At 40.3% G+C, this 20,719-nt stretch overlaps 1 protein-coding gene across 5 annotated transcripts in view; it reads right to left on the bottom strand.

Moving 5' to 3' along the window:
• Positions 1–79: 79 nt before the first annotated feature.
• GLMN (glomulin, FKBP associated protein) overlaps positions 80–20,719 on the bottom strand; it is a 45,188-nt gene continuing 24,548 nt past the window's right edge. For all 5 annotated transcript variants that reach the window (XM_031969325.1, XM_031969324.1, XM_031969326.1 and 2 more), the window contains 10 exons: positions 20,573–20,603; positions 20,386–20,475; positions 17,722–17,763; positions 17,523–17,596; positions 15,361–15,445; positions 14,260–14,369; positions 11,301–11,364; positions 1,504–1,627; positions 467–567; positions 80–360 (listed from right to left, as the gene is read on the bottom strand). In XM_031969325.1, the coding sequence (XP_031825185.1) occupies positions 244–360; positions 467–567; positions 1,504–1,627; positions 11,301–11,364; positions 14,260–14,369; positions 15,361–15,445; positions 17,523–17,596; positions 17,722–17,763; positions 20,386–20,475; positions 20,573–20,603 (838 nt within the window). In that variant the 3' untranslated portion in view covers positions 80–243. The remainder of the gene's footprint in view (positions 361–466; positions 568–1,503; positions 1,628–11,300; positions 11,365–14,259; positions 14,370–15,360; positions 15,446–17,522; positions 17,597–17,721; positions 17,764–20,385; positions 20,476–20,572; positions 20,604–20,719) is intronic.

Below are 20,719 nucleotides of genomic sequence, written 5' to 3'. Positions count from 1 at the left end.
GTAATTTTTTTTTATTTTTTTGGTAAATATGTTTTAAACTAACAGAATACCACAACTCTCTAATAAGATAAACAAACCATGAAGGAAAAGGAGAATAGCAGCATTTATTTTCTAGCAGCAAGTGCCTAAGAACCAAACAAACTTCTTTAAAAAGTACATTAAAGTAAAAAGGTCTCCACAAAGAACGAACAAAACTGGTTTTGCTGTTTCTACAGCTGCTCTAGCTCTTCAGGCAAGGAGGCTTTATTTCAGTCGAGATGTTTCTTCAGATGTAGGTTTTGTTTTCAGTTCAATGAGTTCTTCTACCCGGGCCAGAACACTTTCTATTAAATCAAATGTGAAAAGAGCTGAATGGAGAACCTAAAATGTGAAGAAAAATGAACGTTACTGACAACACAAGGACCTTAAAAACGACAACAGCAATAAAACTACAAATTAATGTACTAAAAAAAAAAACCCTATTCACCTGAAGTTGCATTTCGGGAGTCATGTTAGGAATGTCAGGCATCTTCTCTCCACCGACCATTACTGAACAAATATTTTTAGGAGTGTTAGGATTATGAGATTCTGTAACAGAAGAAAATGGCAATTATCACTTGTCAGTCAATTAAACTCACTGTAGTGACTACAGTTTTCACCAATAATTTCACATGCCACTTCTGTTATTCACTAGAAAATGTTTTCTTTTTAATATTTAAATTATGGGCAAATTACCATGGGCCTACTGATGTAATACTTGAAGAAAACCATTGCTGTAAAGCAAAATTTTAAATTATATTCAAAAATAGAGTCCACACAGCTGATAATGCATTATGTGTTAATGTACAACTGCTTTGAGTTTTTGGAAAATATAGAAAAGAATAATAACATTTTAAATAGTTCTGATAATTTAACAAGTTTTAAAAAATTTTAATATTTTTGATTTATTATCAAATTATCAGAACTGTAAAATTGTCAATATAAAGAGAATTACTGATTCTACTTTAAAAATATAGAAATATCTAGTATTGTGAATATAAATGCTGTAGTACAGATACTATGGAGACCATGCTGAAGCAATAATATTGTTAAAAATATCAACAACTTAAAAATATCAGAAACCAGGTAGGTTTAATTTTAAATTTTACATGGAAACAGGCAATATTCAAAGTGTAGTGATATCCAAATCTACTAGTGTTGCTCTCTGCTCATCAAAAAAGATCGAGGGAAAAGATTTTTGTCCTGCAGAAATAAGCACACACCTTGAGTTGTGTCAAGTGTTTTTGTTGAACAGAACAAATTTGATGGGAAGGGTATAAAGAATAAACCAACTTGTACAGCCATGGGGCCAAAACCAAGAACGATCTTAGTCATAGCTAAAGGGAAAAAAAATAGAAGGAATGAAAGATTTGGCTCCCTATTAGCTTGAGTTAAATATGGCCTAATATGCTTATCTTTGTTTGAATATAAGAGTTTGTTTGAACTTGAGGTTCTAAACAGATGATAGAAACATAAGCAACTAACCTCGTCTGGTCTCTTTTTTGTTCTTAATTTCTGCTTCATAATGTGCCTTTGACATATTAAGTCCTGTGTGCAGTGGCTTTAAGAAATTTGTCTCAATCTTCTTCAGTTCTGTCCATAGTCCAGTCTATTCAGAAGAATTAAGCAAATTAATCATGTACATTATTGCAGTAATTTCAAGAATATAAAACTATCCCAACCCCAAGCCATCATTTTTAATTTATGCTTTTTGTTCTTATGTCACATTTACTTATGCTTATGTCCTCTTCCTATCCAAGGGACCTTCCCTTGGAACGGTGGTTAAAAAAGAAAATCAAATAGTTCTGTTGAACCAATACAGCAACCATGTCTGACAGCCTGTGCGGTACGTAGGGTCTATTTACTAGTTCACTTAAGATTCAGTTTCCTCAGTATCACCAAAAGCATCCAATCTCATTTTATTGTTTTTTCTGTTTCGACTTCAATATTAAAAAAACATTTCTTAAATGCATACTGTGTGCCAGACACTGTGCTAAGCACAGAGGATGCAAAAAGAGGCAAAGGACAGTCCCTTCCCTCAAAGAGCTTACAATCTCACGGAGGAAACGATAAGCCACCATGATCACAAAGCGAGTGATATACAGGGGGATAGGAAATCATATGAAGAGAGAAAACACAAACTGAAGAGGGGATGGGGGAAGGCTTCCTGTAGATTGAGGTGGGACTGTGGCTGATGCTCAGCAGAAGCTGGGGAAATGAACAGTTGGAGCTAAGGAGCAAGAATGAGGCTGGGAGGCCACAAGGCCCCGAGGCCAGGAGGCCTGGTCAGGAAGCAAGGTGGGATGAGACTAGGAGGGAGCAAGGCCAGGCCCCGCAGAGCCCTGAACACCCAACCATGTCCTCAATTTGGTTTGAAAGGTAATAGGAGCCACTGAAGATTAGTGAGTGGGAGGGGGGGATTATGATAGGTTCAGACACGTGTGTGTGTAGAGAGATGACAGATATAAATAGGTAGATGGCAGATGATGGCTGGATAATGGGTGGAAGGATGGTCTGGAATGGGGAAGAGACTGGCAGCCCCTTCCCCTCTCCCAGCCACGCTGGCGATAGTCAGAGCATGGGGCGGGCACCAGGCTGGAAGCACTGTCAGGGAGCAAAGTGGAGACATGAAGTCCGGGTGAAATCTGCCTGTCTTGGGGAGGGGGAGGTGAGAGGTCGAGCTGAGGTCACCACTGGGCCAAGGAAGGAGGGGGCACTAAAGACACTGAGTTCTGTTTTGCACGTGTTAAGATGTCTGCTGGACATGAGATGACAGAGGAAGCTGGAGAGGCGAGGATGGAGGTCAGCAGAAAGACCGGATGGGAGGACAGATCTGAGGGTTGTCATCAGCAGAGATGATCATTAAATTCATGGGAGGAGGCAGGGACCTGCGTTCATCAGTGGCCTGAGATCTGGCAAATCGATGTGGGGGGGGGGAGAGGGAGAATGAGGGGTTCGGGCTGGTGCTGTGGCTGCCGACGTGGGTGACTCAGGGATGGCGGCACTTCAACTTAAATTAAAAAAAACTTTGGAAATGGGAAAGGCTCTGAAGACAACATTTTCGCAGGCTGAGTTTGAGATGCTTGTGGGACAGATAATTTGAAATATTAAATAGGCAGTTGGGAATCAAGATTGAAGTTCAGGGAAGAAAGGGGGGAAAATAAACAGATTTGGGGGCACCTGCGCAGGTGATAATGAAGGCCCAGTTGAGTGTGGGAACAAGAGAGAGAGAACAAGAGACAACCAGCTAGTGCGGGGATGCAGGAATCAGCCAAGGAGAATGAGAAGAAGCCAGCAGACCTGCTGAATTAAAAGAGTCTGTCATGAAGACCACAACAAAGTGGGGCAAGGTTGGTAATGTCACACGTCACAGTCTGCAAAGAACATAAGGCTGAGGAACAAAGACCACCCGAGCGGGCGGTTAGAGGAATACGGCCGGGCAGCTCTCAGAACCCCACGGATGCTCCAAGTCATGAAGAACATGCAAATCAAAAGGGCAAGAGTCAGGGCTGGGGCCTGGGCTGGGGGAGGGGTGTGCATCGGTGCAGAGGTTCTATTTCTACATGACCCGACGTGGAGTGAAGCGAGAAAGCCAAGAAGACAACAGACAGCGATGACAGCAACAGCAATGGAAGGAACTAGACAAAACCAGAAGCGAGCGCTGCAAACACGCAAAAAACAAACATCGTTCTGAGGGGAGAGAAGAGGCTCCCGGCTCATCCCTGGCAGAGATGTCACCCAATGCATGGTTTAGGTTTCTGAAGGCAATGATTGGGCTGCTGTGTTGTTCTTTCTTTCTTGTTTTTATCTTCAAAAACCCCTGGGGCAGCTGGGTGGTGCAGTGGACAACACCAGCCCTGAAGTTAGAAGGCCCTGAGTTCAAATGTGACCCCACAATTGCCTCAGACCCAAAAAAAAAAAAAAAAAAAAAAAAAAAAAGGAGAGAGGAGAGAGAGACAATCCAAACCGTTATCCATTATCTCTGTTGTGACTTAAAGCTCACCCATAGCCACGTACAGGCCACTTTTATTCCTCCCATCAATGTGGGGTTTTGTCTGCAACTAAATCTGGGTGAAGTCATTTCCACCTCCCCATCCCAAGTTCTTCTTACACGGGTTCTTGACCTCAGAGACATGAATTTGCTTGGTTTTCTTTATGACCCTGTATATTTTATGCATTTTCAAACACCATTCTCAAAAGAGACCAGCCTGTCAGAAGAGTCCATGAAAAAACAAAAAGTGAAGACCCTTTGCTCTAAAGCATTCTTCTCAAAAATACTACATAGAAGGGAACAGATAAAGTTTATTTTAAAGTTTAATTTGCATGCTGTTATATACCACTGGCAAAGCAGCTGAAAGTATACTGTGGTAGAAATGTTCTTAGGGAACCTGCTACTTTTAAATAATAAAATATCCAAGCAGCCAGAAAGCGTTCAAGATCCAAGGAGTCCCAGTCAAGATCTCATATGATCTAGCAACCCCAACTTTACAGAAAGAGGGATCTTGGACTGCAGTTTTCCAGCGGGCAAATGATAAGATTTACAATGAAAATAATAACTTCCCCAGCAAAACTGAATATAATTCTGTGTGAGGAAAATGGGACCTTAGGAACTTAGAGGATACCAAGCATTTCTGATCAAAAGACCAGAGCTGTTCAGAAACTTTGAAGGGCAAAAGAAGGAGTCAAGAAAAACATAAACCATAAACACAATCATACAGGCTTAAATTAGAACAACCTTATATTATATGTGGAGATGATTTCTAAATCCAAACATGAGGGGGGTCATAGAGGAAGTCAAATTAGAAAACTGGGAATGAATGAGGTTCAATTACCCCCTGATCTTAAAAGAAGAATGGAGAGGGAAGGGAAGGGGAGGAGCAGAGACTTCTGAGGGCTCAGTTTCTGATAGCTCACATGGGTAGCAAATGTCAAAGGATGCATTTGAACCCTGGTTCTTTGGCTCCGGGGTCAGGGATCTTTCCACTATTACCCCAAATTGAGTGAAATTCTCACACCATGGTCTGATCAGGGACACTGTACAGTGGGACTATTCCTTCTCCTGGAAGCTGTGCCTTCTGATGCCCCCGGGGATTGCATGAGATGGCTCAGCCTCCATCCTGCCCTGCTGGTTCACACTGAACTTCTGGGGCAACGAAACACTCCCTCTCTTTTTAGACAAAATGCCGACCAGACCTCTCCCATCTGGGTATCCGTGAAGTCCATTTTATCCTAATTAAATGTAATCAGCTTTCACAGAGCCTCATGCACAGGAGACCCTTCTGAGCTCTCTAACACCTTCCCTTCCAATTCTATTCCACCTGTGGCCATATAGTCAGAGGCATCCTGGGAAAGGGAAGACTACCTCCACACTGGATGTTTCTATGTCCATTTCTCCCTTATCCAAATGTACACCGCTTGAGGGCAGGAAAAAGTGGGATTTTCCACTTTTCTCTGGGTATTACCAGGGTAACTCATGCCTGGAACACTAAACACTAATAAATGATTTGTAATCTCAGTTTACTCTCCCTCAGTCCCAGAAAGAAACTTTACTTTCTAGATAAAAACAGGATTCTTCCCACTCCTTCTTGCCCCCCCTCCAGTGATCTTTTTAAAAGGTCATCTGCTTTTAATCATTTTGGTAGAAACTCTAACAATTATTTCTAGTTTGCCCACAAAGAAAGTGGGTTCCAGGGAACCCATGGCTGAAGAATGTGGGGGAGGACACCTTCAGCAAGCCCTGACTGGCATTGTGCCCAGGCCCCTTGGAGCCTACAAGGCTCTGCGGACCCTTTTCTTTGTACCCTTCTTCATTCAGCAAACCACACTGGGTTCCTTACTGCCACCATGTAGAAGGTCCCCTCTATCAGACCGGTGTGAATGCAGAGGTAACTTAAGCCGGGTCTTTAGTTCCTAGATGGTACAGCCTGCCCAGGTGAGGGCTAGAGAGAAGCCTTCAGGCTGAGGATGACTCCCCCAAGCCTCTCTGGGCTTTATGTTCAAACAATAAATGGGAATCTCAGGAGGTCCTTCCAACACTGACTATGCTGTGATTCTGCATATATCGTTTGCATTCAATTTATACAGCTTTTGTTCAATTAATGGGACTTCAACTTTAGAACAAATCCTTTGTATTTACTTCTCTACACACATTTACTCTCTCCCCCATCGCCATTAAAAGGAAGTTGCAGGAAGGCATTTTTTTCTCCTTCCTTTTCTTAATAATCTAGACCCAGGGATAATTTTCCTTGAGCCCCCGGATAATTACACCACTCTGTGATCTAGTTTGCTTTCAATGAATTTATAATTGTTTGTTTTTAAGTCATAATAAGGATTCTTGGGTAGAAGAGAGAATTGAAGATTATGACTTATTAAAAATAAAATATAAATATTTGCATATTGATCATTTTAGATCAACTAATGTTTCATAAACTCCCCTACTGGCTGAAAAGATGAAAACTGCAGAATTGTATAAATTTTTAATTTCACTCCTTCAAATGGAAATAAAAGCAAAGTGCTACTATAAAGTTTTTCTGTTTAACCTAGCATGTATAAAAGCTTTTATTTACCATAAATGCAAAATTTTATTTCAGCTTCTAAATAAAAGAGTTATAGTTACTGAATGGGGACTATATTCTAAATTTTCTTGAATTTCATGAATTCATAATATGGCAATTAAATAGCTTTTTCTTCTCCATCCCCCAAAGAGCATCCATTCTGCCAGTGATATACTGGAAGAGGTTTTAGTTATAGCTTATGAGCAGTATATCTCAATAGTCTTTATTTTAAAATTAAACATTTAGGTAACCACACGTCTAAACTTAGAATAAGAAAAATGTGTTAAAGAGAAGTTAAGCTTCTGTTCAGCCTAATTCTACAAATCTTTCATATGATGCACAACAGTAATATTTTTGGAAGTAGGTAGGAGGAAAGTAGCTATGGAAATAAATATGGTTTCCTTCTGTCTTTGCATTAGACACCAAGACAAAAAAGAAAAAAAAAAACCTTTAAACTTTCAATTCACACGACTAGAAAAGGTACTAATTGACATTTCTAAAGTTTTGCTAATGCAAATTAAAAGGAACTATGGTTTAAAAAAATTTTATATGACAACATTTTGATTTTAAACCCATTCCCAAGCCAAAAGTTTTCTATTTCCCAACTTTTATGGAGCTGATGCACATGCGTGTTTCTGATTTACTACTGTGTATCTTAAGAGGGGGATCACAGAGCTTCTGTCTAGCTGGAGAGCCATCCAGAATAAGAAGAAACCCAGCAAAGAAAGGGCAGGTCATGAGAAGAAAGAGACAAGGGGAGATGGAGCACACCACCCGCCTGCTCTGGAGCCAGCATCTCTGTCTCTCTCTAAGGCAAATGCTGTCTTTATGCTCTTTTATACAAGTGTATACACACACAATGTATATGTGGCATAATAATAATTTTTATCTTGTAGGGATGTTGAGAGCTTGAGACAATGTATGTAAAATACTTTCCACACCTTAAAATGTTATCTAAAAGTAAGCAATCATCATCAGTATTATTACTAGTATTATTGTTATTTATCGTTAGTATTATGAGCTAAAACATTTCCTAAGATAGATTCAGACTCTGAAAGGAAGAAAGGGCCCATGAACAGAAGTCCAGCCAGGTTGTCCTTGGGCTGTGCACACGGATTCTGGATCACTGCATTCATTACTAGCCAGCAACTGCTGAACCACAACTTCTCTCTTATAAAATGCAATCGAGACCCTTTTGTTAGAATGGCCCGTGGCAGGAACGCTGGACTAGGAGTGCTGGGACTGGAATCCTTAGCCCCAATATGATCGGATAGGGAAAGGACATGGAAAAGAGGAAGCAGGAGACACTGGAAAGAGCTCTGGCTCTGGGGCTTGGGACCTCCCATGCTTATTCTGTATGTGACCTCATCTGTAAAATGGGGGAAGGGGTTGGATTAAATGGCTTCTGACATCTTTTCCAATTCTACATCTGTTATCTTCTAACTTGGGCCCAAAAAGACAAACTGCAAAGGAATCTAAGAGAGGTTTAGACTAGTAAACCTCAAACTGAAAAAGGATAAATCTGGGAGAAAGTGAGGAATACTAGAAGAATACTTCCCAGGGCTACATTGCTTCAGATTCAACTTCTTGGCTTCTTTGAGAAAAAACTGAAGGAAAAGGAACAGGATTATGGCATATTAAAAATGAAAAAGAATGGACTTTAAAAGGAAGATTCAAAAAGAAAAAGAAGAGTTGGCCAGACAAATAAAACTGAGTAAGAAAAGGCAAATGGAAGGGGGGAGGGTAAAAGCAGAAACTCAGTGGACTGACTGGAAAGTGGGGCTGAGTAGCAATTGAGGATCAGGTTTGGTGCATGGGTTCCCTCCCCCTGATAGACCAGGTAAAACTGCAGAGCTGTTAAGACTAAAAAAAAAAAAACAAGGATTCTTAATCTCGTGGTGAATAACTTGTTTTTTCAATCTTTTTATAACTTATCCCAATAAAATTGGTTTCCTTTGTAATATATATTTTATTTTAAATATTCAATTTAAAAATTTTCTGAGAGGGGTCTGTTGGCTTTATTAGGTTGATAGAAGGATCCAACATTAAGATCCCCTTAAAGAAAGCTGGATTGGGCTTTTTAAGTTATTAGAAGTAACAATTGGCTGTTTAAAAAAAGGTTGATCATACATAAGGATAAGGCATAAACACCCCAAAAAAGCATTCTAAAAAAAAGAAATCTGAAAATCTCAACCAGTATGGAAAGCAAGGGAGAGTATGCAGTGCCTTCATGGGCAGTGTTTAGCTTTCTGTCATGGCTACAGGATGATCTGCAGGGCCGGTCTCCCTCCTAGTGGAGAATAAGAAGGCCTCCCCATTCTGGTTTGGAAGAGGGTTGTCCAGGGCTTCTGGATCAAACAGAAGAAGAACATCAGGGGAGAGGAGACTTGCCATTTGTGGGGCCAGACGGCGGTTTGTAGAAGAGTGTTACATGGAAGAGAAACAGAAGGAAGAGGGCACCCCCACAATGAAAGCTGAAACATCCCCTCCCCCATTTAAAGAGATAAATGTCTGAGGAGAAAGCAGCTGCTGATCCTTCCAGGACGATCCAGTACAGCTGAAGAGCCATCAGGGTGAGTAGGGGGCCACTGAGGCAACTCTTGGTCAACCAGACAAGAGAGAGGATGGAGCAAGATAGATCTACATCAATCTATCTATCTATCTATCTGTGTGTGTGGAGTTAAGAATCTCCTAAAACTTCTTAAAGCAGAGGACCTGCTTCCCATTTCTGGGGTTTTATAAGAGCACAAATAAGGGTGCCAGAAGAAGGGCTAAGTCCTGGGTAAAGAAACCCCAAACCACTGAGGTAAGAGTTCTCGTTTGCACTGTTACTCATTGAAGAGAAGGCTACAGACACCAATCTGGGCAATGAGAGGACTGTCAGATAACAGGATTTAAAGGGGATGTACAAGCTCCCTCCCTTACAGAATACAAAGTTACCTGAGAACAATTTAATTTAATAATCTAAGAAAGAAAGAAAAAAATCCTCCACAGCCTTATTAAAATAACAGAATTAAGAATGGCCGACCCATACACTAACCACACAGCCCTTTTCAAATGAGATGAGCACTTTGGGGGAGTGATTCCACAAGCCCATGGACCAAAACCTCAAAGGCCTGAGAGCATCTGACCAAAGTTAGTTTAAGATCTGTTAATTCAGAAAGTTAGATTTCCTTGGGGAAGGCTAATCCTGTTTTTTCTGCTTATTTAACAGATGCTGCTGCTGCTGCTGCTAATTAGATAGCCCTCTAAGACCAACATGACGTGACCCAGCCACCCTGTGCTTCCATTTTACAGATGAGTAAACTGAGACTCAGGTTACAAGTTCCCTGGGGACATTTTCTGCTAATAAATGTCTAAGGCAGGATACAACTTAGGTCTCCTTGCTGCAAAGTTCAGTGCTCTATCCTGGGTTGTTTAAGAGGAAAGTTGATCGTATTAAGCATGAGATATAAAGCAGGACCAAATCAGACCTTTGGCTAATTTAGAAACCAGGGTCTAATTTCTAATTTCTGAAGTTCTGGGTCATTAGACCCAAGAAAGACCTTAGGAGACCAAGAAAGGCAAACGTGCAGTTGGTTGTCCGCCTCCTTGTACCTCCCTCAAATCCACCAGGGCCGGCGGAGAAGAAAAAGTGACAGGTCCTCTTTTTCCTACTAAGAAATTCTATAAAGTATTTCTTTTATTGTTTCTAAAAAAGGTTTTTTTTTTTTTTTAATGCCATCCCGTGAATCAGAGAGCTGTAACCAACAGAAGTGACACATCCATAGAGCTGTGTAACTATTAAGACTACAGTGGGTGGCAAGGGTAGAAGAGATCAAAAGCAAACATAATTTTACCTTATGACACACCTCCTTCAAATCATTTTCTATTTACTGAGTCTTTTAACAATGTGTGCCTCAAAAGCCCCCCCACAAAAAACCCCCTTTGACTTCCTACGTTACCCAAAAGGTGCTATTAACGCAATCAGCTTTTGTATAGGGAAGAAAATCTGAAGTTGGCATTCGTGACAAAGGGACTTAGAAACTTGACAAGGGTTTCATTTAAAGTAGGAAAGATGTAGTTATAGGTTCAATTGTTTAAAAAAAAAAAAAAAAAAAAAAAAAAAAAAAAAAAGACCTAGTGATTTCCTAGCATATGCAACTCCCAAAGGTGAAATCATGAGGCAGCAACCATGCACCAGCCTTCCTTCCACAGCACGACTGGGGAGTCCCACGGTGTGAGGCGAAAATCCACTGGGGAGAAGAAACAAATAGGGAGGGAGCAGCAGCTAACATACCACCAACTGCCCTGGCATTCTCTTAGGGGTGGCCAGGCCCTGCCGCCTCCGGGAAATCCTTAGGCAAAAGTATTCTCTGCCCCCTCACACTGTCTGAGAGCGCCTCATCACAATCTCTGTCTTATTATTACACCATGGCCCTTCCCATGTACACAAACAAGTTACATGCTATGGGGACCCAGAAGATCATAAACCTCTGAAGCTATTGGTCTCAGAATCCCCAGCATGTAGCTTGATTTCTTATACAAAAGTGGAACTTTTATGTATTTATTTTATTTAATCATAATAAATAATTTATCATTCACATCCCATTATTTATTAATTGAAAGAATTTACTTAATCATGATAAATACATTATTTATTTAATTAGTTATTGAGTTTCATTAACTTAAATAATTGACTAAAAAACTTAGAAATCTCCCCTCTGGCAGAGTGAATGGTTCACTTACGTGATTGTCACTTTCATTATCCTTGATAACCAAATACCTCAGTAAATTTAATGAAGCCATAATCCTGAAAAATTAAAATATGCAATCAACAGCAATTTCAATTAACAAACTAGATGAAATTTTTACATTATACATTTAACAATTCCGTAATAATTAGTAATCATACTATTCAACAGACATTTAGGCTAGGAATAGCCTACTTCTTATTTTCTTTTTATAATTTCATCAAAGTTGCCATCAGACATTATTAGAATGCCATCTCTTGCTTACTGGATTTTAAAAATCTTTTTTATAAATACTGTCCTTGTTTCAAAGGGATGTTTAGTCTCTTGTAAACTGTAATAGAAGATACCCTAAATCAGTAGCTGAAGGTTAAAAGAAGCTGAAGACCCTGTATTTTGGAACACCGTGTGTGGTTTTTTACATGTGGTGTTGCTCATATATTAAATATAGGCCCTGACATGTAAGTATTTTCTTTACATATTTTCTTTAATTCTGTCTGAAGCAGCAGAAGAGCTCTGGTAGGGAACAACTCTCTTGGGACCAGGAAGGCCTGAGTTCAGGTTCTGTCTTAGGTCCTTCTGGCTGTGATCCTCCAGGCCACTCACTGGATTCTAAACTTTGTTCTCTTGGAGGAATCCCCTGGCCAGGCCTTCCAGAGTCCTCCTTCTCTCCCTTCTTTCCCCTCAAACCTGGAGGTCCTAAGCTGAGAGCACCCTCTTCCCTTTCCCTCCTCATCTCATCTCTTCTCCCCTATCTCATTCTCCGCTCGTCTCATGGAAGAAGGGGGCCCTTCTCTTTGCCAAGGAAGACCCCCTCTCCAGCACCCTTCCCCCTTAGGAAGGTCCTGGGCTCCTTTCCTGTTGCCTGCACACATGCCCGTGTCTCCCTCACCCTCCCTTGATCCTAGGGTCTGGGCTGGCCATGTTCCAAGCTCCCTCTTGTCTACACTGGCTCCCTCTGCTTTCTCTCCTGCTCTATCCAAGGTTGCTGATTTCCTGACAAATCCAACAGCCTCCTCTCAACCCTCACTTTTCTTGACCTTTCCTTTGACACTGGATGACCCTCTTCTTTTGGGTTTTGGGATGCTCTCCCCTCCTGGTTCTTTTCCTGCTCAGTCTTCTTTGCTGGACCTTCACCCCGGCTGGGCCCACTGACCCCAGGGATCTCCCAGAGCTGGCCCTGATCCCTCTTTTCTGCTCTGTGCCATCTTACTTCCTGGGCACGATGTCCTGATTATTCCTCTCTTTCAAGCTACAGTCCCTCATCACAGTGGCCCGCTGGCCACTGCAAAGCATCTCAGAATCAGCCCTCAAGCAACTATGAAACTTCCTAAGTTTCCTGTCGGTTTTGGGACTCCAGCATCATCTCTATCATTCAGGCTTTCAGCAAAGGGCCATAGTCACCCCTGCATATAGTGTCATGTCCATCCTCCAGACCCGAGGCCTCTTCGAGTCTGCACATTTCAGAATTTCTTTCATACAACTGTCTCCTTCCCTGTCTCTGTCTAGTCTCTCTCTCCCTCCTTCCTTCCTTTCCTACCTCCTTCCTTCCCTCCCTCCCTCCTCCCCTCACACCCAGACTACCACAATATCCTTCAGATTGCTTTTTCTACCTCTAGTCTCCATCCCTTCCAGACCACCCTCCTCTCAGCTCTCAGACTGACTTTCCTAACGTGGCTCCCCATCACCTCCAGGATCAGACACAACTTCTCTATTTGGAGGTCTCAGCCCTTCCTCCCTCCCAAACCTCCCGCTCCCCTTGCCCTCTCGGAGCCAGTGACTCCGGCCCCCCTCCTGTTCCCCGGCCCCATCTCCAGAGCTGGCCTTCTCACCAGCCTCACTCAGGCCCACAATCTTCTCTCTCCTCATCCCCGGCTCATCCAAGGCTCAGCCCAAACCCCACCCCACCGTCCAGGCCTTCTCTCTGAGATAACCTTCTGTCTCTATACCACAGACCTCGGACGCCTGTACTTAAAACATAGGTAGCTCTCTTCCCCCTTAGATAGTGAGCTCCTTGGGGGCAGGAACTGTTTCTGCTTTTTTGTATTCTCAGCATTTAGCACAACTCTTGACATGTAGCAGTAAATACTTAAGAAATGCTGTTTGACTATTTCCTCTGACTCAGGGCAACACATATTTATTAATTTACTTTGTGTAATGCCAAAATATTTCATTTCAGAGTAGAAAATAAATTGTTTGTTCTTTAGAAAAGAGTTGGTTTCCTTTCTATCTGCTATGATTGAATCTAAACAGTGCCTGATGCCAGAAGAATGTACTAAAGAGTTTCCAAAGATCTAAAAGATTTCATGTTTTGATCTTTTTTTCATTTTTAGGTTCCTTATAAAGCTCTTCCTCTCCAACATTGATCCTCAGGGGCTCATTCAATTGGAAAGATATGACAAAACAGAATGACAAAGGCTTTGTAACAAATTGGAAGATTCTAACATAATAAGGATGGGTATCCTGACAAGAAGATATTCTCATTAATTTAATATTTTGTTCTCCTATCAGAAATCTGGCCAATAATCTCTATAATACTAACAGAAGAAAAACAAACATGTAAAGCTCTGGACAGTACACTCTCCCAAGAATTTCTCATTAAAGATGAGAGTCAAACATATACCTCTTCTACATATGGCATCCAATGTGCAGTTATAAGCACAAATTAACGATTAAGCCATTTAAGGTGCAGGGTAAGTTGCCTGTATCAAAGAAGTAGCATAAAAGCATGGTTTCTTCTTCTAAGAACAATGCTACTTCAAATTATTCTTAAAATATAAATTGGTTGAAAAGACAAAACAAATATTTTTAGTCAGAAAGCTAAGAAAAATCTCTGTGGAATTCAAAGCAACCAGCAAGCCATAGGAAGCCAAACTTCACTAGATTCTATTCCCTAAATCTGAAATTTACTTTTTCATCTTAAACAACTGTTTGAATTCCCAATCTGGGTCACTCACCTATCAGAAGTCTGGAGGAGGTCTGTTTCTGCCCCTTCAGGAAGCACAAGCACCAAATCAAGAAGTGAAATCAGCTGGGGTCCTGTAAACCACTTTCTGTCCTCTGCTCTCTAAAAAGCAATAGAAAAATGGTGGGAGCAAGGGCCGGGAAGGATTTAAGTAAAATGTTAAAACTTTGCATTTTTCTAAAACATCCCTCAACTCTGTAAAAACAAGTAGTTTTTAAGGACACTTCTGCTTGGAATAAATATGAAAAGTTTACATAAATATTTCTTTAATGAGTTTGTTAAAATTTTTGAAAATTCAATTTATTCACAATTTTTCAGTAACCTGTCTACTGCAATGAGGGCGAAACAAAATAAACGCTTAGGAAAGAAGACCAGAATTACCGATAAGCAATGATTTTGTTTCTCTCCCTAACCCTTGCGCTCTATCTGACTATGCCCATCATCAACATTATACAATGTAATATGATACGGTGAGCAGATCATTTCTTTCCTTAAAAAATAAAGTTTTTCCAGCCATGAAACTTCTTCTGGATTACAACTGTTTCCTTTCTTAGGAACGAGCCCTGCTGATTCAGGATATAAGGAACAAATTAACTGATTTAAATAAAGCATTTTGCAAACCTTAAAGCACTATGTAAATACCATTCTAACAATCATCACCATTATCAAACAGAATTGTAGCACATGGATTCCAGGAGGCTGTAGAAGATATATTTTGTTAAATACAAAAATATGTGACACAGACAAGGTTCAGTGAGGGCAAATTTGAAGTTCCCAGGCTATGTCAATAGTAGAGAACGGCTAAAACTAATTTTATAGCAAGGTGGGGGCGACTCCCCAGAGGCAGACCCACTGAGATGAGAAGGATCTGGATGGGTAGTGATCTGCACCAAGGGAGGGAGAAACAACAACATACTTTCCCGATTCATATGGGATTTTTTTTTTTTAAATCATAGAAAAAGCTAGTAATCAAAATGCAAAACAACCTATTAAATTAGAAAAATAAGCTGGGCTCAAACTCCTATTACTGTCATTTTGCAAATTAATCATAATCCTGCAAAATAAGCTAAGGGGATGTTAATAATGTTCTTACCTTTAATGAGGCATCGATCTGATTTTTTATATTTTGAATGACGTAGCCTTCCACACCTGCATGATTACTCGTCTTCAATAAACACCTTGAAAACAAAATTGAAATAGATAATATGTGGCTCTGGAATTTCTCTTGATTAGCTGATGACCACCATTAGCACATGCTCAGAGCTTTGTTTTTAGGAAAAAAGAAATCCCAAGTGATCCTGAAGAGCTAGCTGATGACTGCAACAAAGTCATCAATCAGTTAAATGATTAATTAATCAATTAATCCTACACCTGATAATGGGGAGTTAACATCTGGCTACCAACCAAAATTCTGAATTAAAGTACATTTTGTTTGTCTTAGCTAAGCAGATCCAGCTGCAGGCCCACAAACACGCACAGGCCCCATGCCCATTGAAGGAGAACCCAGATTCAAATACATTCTAAACCCCTTCCGTGAGACTGCCCCAGCAGAGAGTTCTGCTCGAGGTGGTGTAAAATAATTTCTAAGATACATGGGCTTGCCAAGTGTCAAGTCTTTAATACTCTGAGATAACACATTTGAGTAATGTGGCTTTTTTTTATGATCATGGTAAAAGCAGCTTACAATTAGGTACTGCTTTGTGGACACCAAGGGCTTTTTGGAGACATTCTCTCACTTGGGAGGCAGGGCAGAACAGTGGCCAGGGCCCCAGAATTGACGTCAGGAATCTGTGAGCTCAGGTCCCATGTCTAATATTTGCATGACCACAGGCTGGTCACTTGAACCTTTCACCCTCCATTCCTTCATCTTTTAAATGGGGATGAAGAAGGCCTAAGTCCTACATTGCCACCAGACTGCTGTGAGACCCAAATGAGCCGCGGTGTGCAGAATCCTGGCTGGGGAGGCTGGGGTCGGCACCACCAATACTTGGGATCAACACTGTTTCATGAAACCTGAAAACTTTACTTGCCTTCTAAATACTCTGCATTTCTAACTCTCTTGTTGGGGGGTGGGGGGCTAGGTTTCTTTCTCTGAGCCCAAGGGGGCACCACTGTACCCAGAGTACCAGGCTGGAGGAGCACCTGCCCTGCTGGTGTGTGAGGATCAAATGAGATAGTATTTGCAAAGCCCTTCGCATAGCGTCTAGCACATGGTAGGGGCTCTCTGAAGAGCTCATCTCCTCTTCTCCTTCCCTCCAGAACCAAAACATCATAACAAACTCAATGCTAGTAATCAAAATACAAATAATTATCACAGTAACAGGAGTTTGAGCCCAGCTTATTTTGAGATTCCACCTTCCTTCAATTAAGCCAGATGATAAATTAGCAAAAAGAGTTTTGTAAAATACTGCTACTCTCTTCACTACCATTTTTTTGTTTTGGAAAATAGTTGTTTTTCATTAAAAATGCTGTTAATAAACATGTAACGGGTTTACTGTCATTTTAAATGAATTAATGAATATCTTAAATTGATCAGTTTTAATAACTAATAATCAGTAATTATCAAGACACAAACCCATAAACAAAAATTCTTTGGAGTCCTCAATACTTTTCATAAATGTAAAAGAGTATTGAGAACAAAATACTAGATAATCAAGGGCTTAAAGTTGAAAATTTAAACAACTGATGAACCAGAAATTAAGGAGGCATGGGTCTTGCCCAAGACTTCAGGACCCTGGAGCCAGGACACAAACCCACCCCATCTTCTGGCACCCCACCATCCCTCTACCTCATCATTTCAATAGCTGCTCTGAACTCAAGTCTCTTGGGGGTTTTGTTCCACCAAAAAACTAATAAGATTAGTAATTTCTGAAAATCTTTATTCATTTGCAAATGTGAACTATCATAACATATTAAATCTTTCTAAGAGCTCAAGAAAGAAAAACTAAATTCTCTTCATTTTAACTTAAATGTTTGTTTCTTACTGCATCCTAATTCTTTGAAAATTTATAATCCATATTTCATGTGTATGTGTACACATGGAGTTTGATTTAGGAGATAAATCTCTCTTAATTGGAATGAACAAAGCCATTCTATACTCCACCTCTGAAAGACCACACTCATTCAAGACTTCTATGAATAGGTGACCTACCTGGAGAATACAATTTCAATGCCATTATCTGTCACATCATGTGCCATCAATTTACATTTTTGCCAGTCAGAGAAGGACAGCCATTCATTATATTTGAGTCATACCTAAATAATATATTTTTGCCTTGTGAATCCAGCTTGTCTATATACAGCTGCAGCACTTTTAAACCTTTTTTCCTCTATTAAAAAAAAAAAAAAGAAAAAAGAAAAAAAGACATTGTTAGACTAAAGAGAAAAGAATGCAATATTAAATTAAATTCAGTCTCTGTAACTGAATGTTATTAGTCATGAAATGTTTACATACCATAGTCTCAATGGGGCAGAAGGTCATTACTTTCACCAGCCTCTGCAAATAAAAATTTAAAACATCAAACAAATGTGAGAATTGCATTAACTATATGTAATTATATAATCAATGGCCAATGCTAAATGTTAAGAAAGAAATGAACACAAGAGAGTCACAAGTTAAGGCAGTTGTTGATCAAAGGCCCATTCTACTGGACAGTACGAAGAAAACAGATAACAATAACTGATATTTTCCAAGACACAAACCATGGGAGAAAAGTCAGTAAAAGCAGGAATTACCGAGAAAATATAACCACTGACATGTCATATCCAAGCTGGCCAGATATCTCAGATTACAGAAATGAACAAAAATAACGATGCAGATGTCAAAAGAAAATCACCTGCTTGGCTCCCCTTAGGGGATTGAGAGAGGGGCAGCCCACCATGGGGAGAGTACACTGGACCTGAAGTTGGAAGAACGTGGATTCAAATTCTTCCTCATACATTCATGAGCCATGTGACCATAAACTAGCTCCTTAACCTCCCCCTCTGTGATGTTGAGGTAACATCTGTAGCGGTTATCTCAAAGGATTGTTGTCACCATAAAACAGGATCAAATTGGAAAAGTCCTTTGAAAACTTTAGAATGCTATGTGAATGTTTTTATTATTCATCATTATTGTTATTATTGAATCTGGTTACATATGAGGTTAAAATTTATACCAGAATCTCCCAAAAGTCCTCAAGCATCTTAAAAATTGCAATGAAAGAAAGTCCACTTTTAAAACATGTGTATGTCCCTGAAACAAGTTCCGGTTCATTCGGCTAATCATTTGGTCCAGCCTCCAAGCCAAGGCAAACAGTTAATGTTTAGGTAATTATTGTTCTGACCATCTATATGGCTGGCAATTTTTGACAGCCAGTAATGTGATACAATACAGATATGGGTAGAATAGAACAACCTACTTCTGAACATATTTCTTGTCTATTCTACCTATCATATCCTTACTATGTGACCCTGGGCAAGGCATGAATGTCTGAGAGCTTGAGGGAACAGTCCTTGGACTTAACAGCCTTCAGACTTGGGCTGTGTCAAAACATTGCTAGATGGGCTCGGGCTGCATCCCAAACATGAGCCAGAAATGAACCTGGCAAATGTTTAACAAAATTAGTAAAAAATACAATCCGACACAAATAATGCTAATTTGTGGTTTTCTAAGTCATATGAGGCTGGCAGGGATCTTTTCTACTTAAATTTGACACTACTGCTTTAGGCAACAGTCTGTATCACAAGCAGTATAGCAGATGCTGACTTTCACCCAAGAGTTCATCACAAAAAGGAAAAGCCAGGACCAGGCCCTAAACCTACAGGGAGAAGAGAAGCCTCAGAAAAAGCAGGATTGTTGTGTCCAAGTATCTGAAGGGCATTAGGTGTGGGGAGGGGATCATGCCCCAGGAGGAAGGAGAACAAGCTGCAAAGATGCAGGTTTCAGTTTGATGTGAAGAATAACATCCTAACGATTTGACTGGCCCAAAGTGGGATGGGCTGGATGACTACGTGGCAGGTGAGATCTGGACCAATTCTGAAATTCTGAGACCCTTCATTTGAGCATCACAACAACCTCATGAGGTATAAACATCACTATCTTCCATTTGACAGAGGAGGAAAGGAAAAATGACTAGGCCCAGGATACCCAACATGTACCTGGCAGAGGTCAAATTTGAACCTAGTCTTTCTCTACGTTTTTCTATCAATCTACAGGCCTATGTGGACAAAGTGATTGATTTCCCCAAGTCACTTAAAGGAAAGATGAAATCTTAGCAGTCTGCATTTCCAATTTTCTACTTCAATCAGGAACCAGCCTTCACTAATATAACATTATATGGGTATGCTTAAAGTCAATTGTAAATGTAGTCACTCGTATAAATCAATTATTAAGCATGTTAGAGAATTTCATATTGAGAGTTTTAAAAATTAATATTATTAGCAATTTTTTTCATTTAAATGTTGATAAGTAGGTTTAATATTCACTTCAAAAGGAGCTAGAAGAGTAATACTGTTAGCTGTGATATGATTCAAATTAAATTCCTGGAGTAAAATAATGTATTATTCTTTCTAGTACCTAGCCTATGCATGACTCAAATGAAATCACTGGTAGGAATTGGATATTAAGTATAAAGAGAGGGAAGAGAGAAGAGCATTTTTACAGCACCTATGTGCTTTATGCTTTTTATCTCATTTGACCCTCACAACAACCCTGGAAGGTAGGTGCTACAATTTTTACAGCTTTACAATTTGAGGAAAACATTTTACAGCTGAGGAAAATGAGGTAATTAAAAATGAAGTAACTTGGTCAGGGGCTGACGTATTGAATATCTGAGTCTGGATTTGAACCCGGGTCTTCCTGACTGCACCCGGCACTCCTGAGGTACAAGAAGGAAAGGCATAGAAGAGTTTTGTTCTCTGGGATCCTGAGTAGCAGAATCATAGCTGTGAGATGCAGGCTATTAAAGAGAAGGCTCCTTGGACAAGGCAGCTGGGGAAGCTACAAAAAGTCTGAGGTTACAAAGAGAGAAAAGTTCTCAGATGCGGGCCCCCCCAAAAAAAAACTTCTCCCCTTCTCCCCCCCCAAACCTGGTGGGAAGGAACTCTATCTGAGATTGCTTCCCAGGTCCTATTTTACCTGAGGCACAGTGAGGAAGCTTCTGATCTCTAAGTAATGGTGGAGCAGGCTGTCATCCTCCATCCGTAACAAGCTGTTCTCCAACAGCTCCTGCAGAGGAAGTCGTTGCACAAGCAGTCATACTTAAAGGCAACAGCCGTAGAAGGGGACGTATTCAAATTATAAAAAGGGAAGAAAGAAATATTACCAATCCTTTTGAGGACACAGATTCTTCTGCTCTGAAAGAGGATATTAAAGGTTTAACCAAAGTGATTTTAGAAGTGGGTAAATCCAAGATGGCAATGTTAAACCTTTTGGGGAAAATTATCAGTAAAATACTTTTGGAGAATTCTTT

This window comes from Sarcophilus harrisii, chromosome 4 (assembly GCF_902635505.1).
Source record: "Sarcophilus harrisii chromosome 4, mSarHar1.11, whole genome shotgun sequence".
Lineage (NCBI taxonomy): Eukaryota > Metazoa > Chordata > Mammalia > Dasyuromorphia > Dasyuridae > Sarcophilus > Sarcophilus harrisii.
Note: the sequence above shows the minus strand (reverse complement) of the source record. Positions and strands in the feature narration are given on the sequence as shown.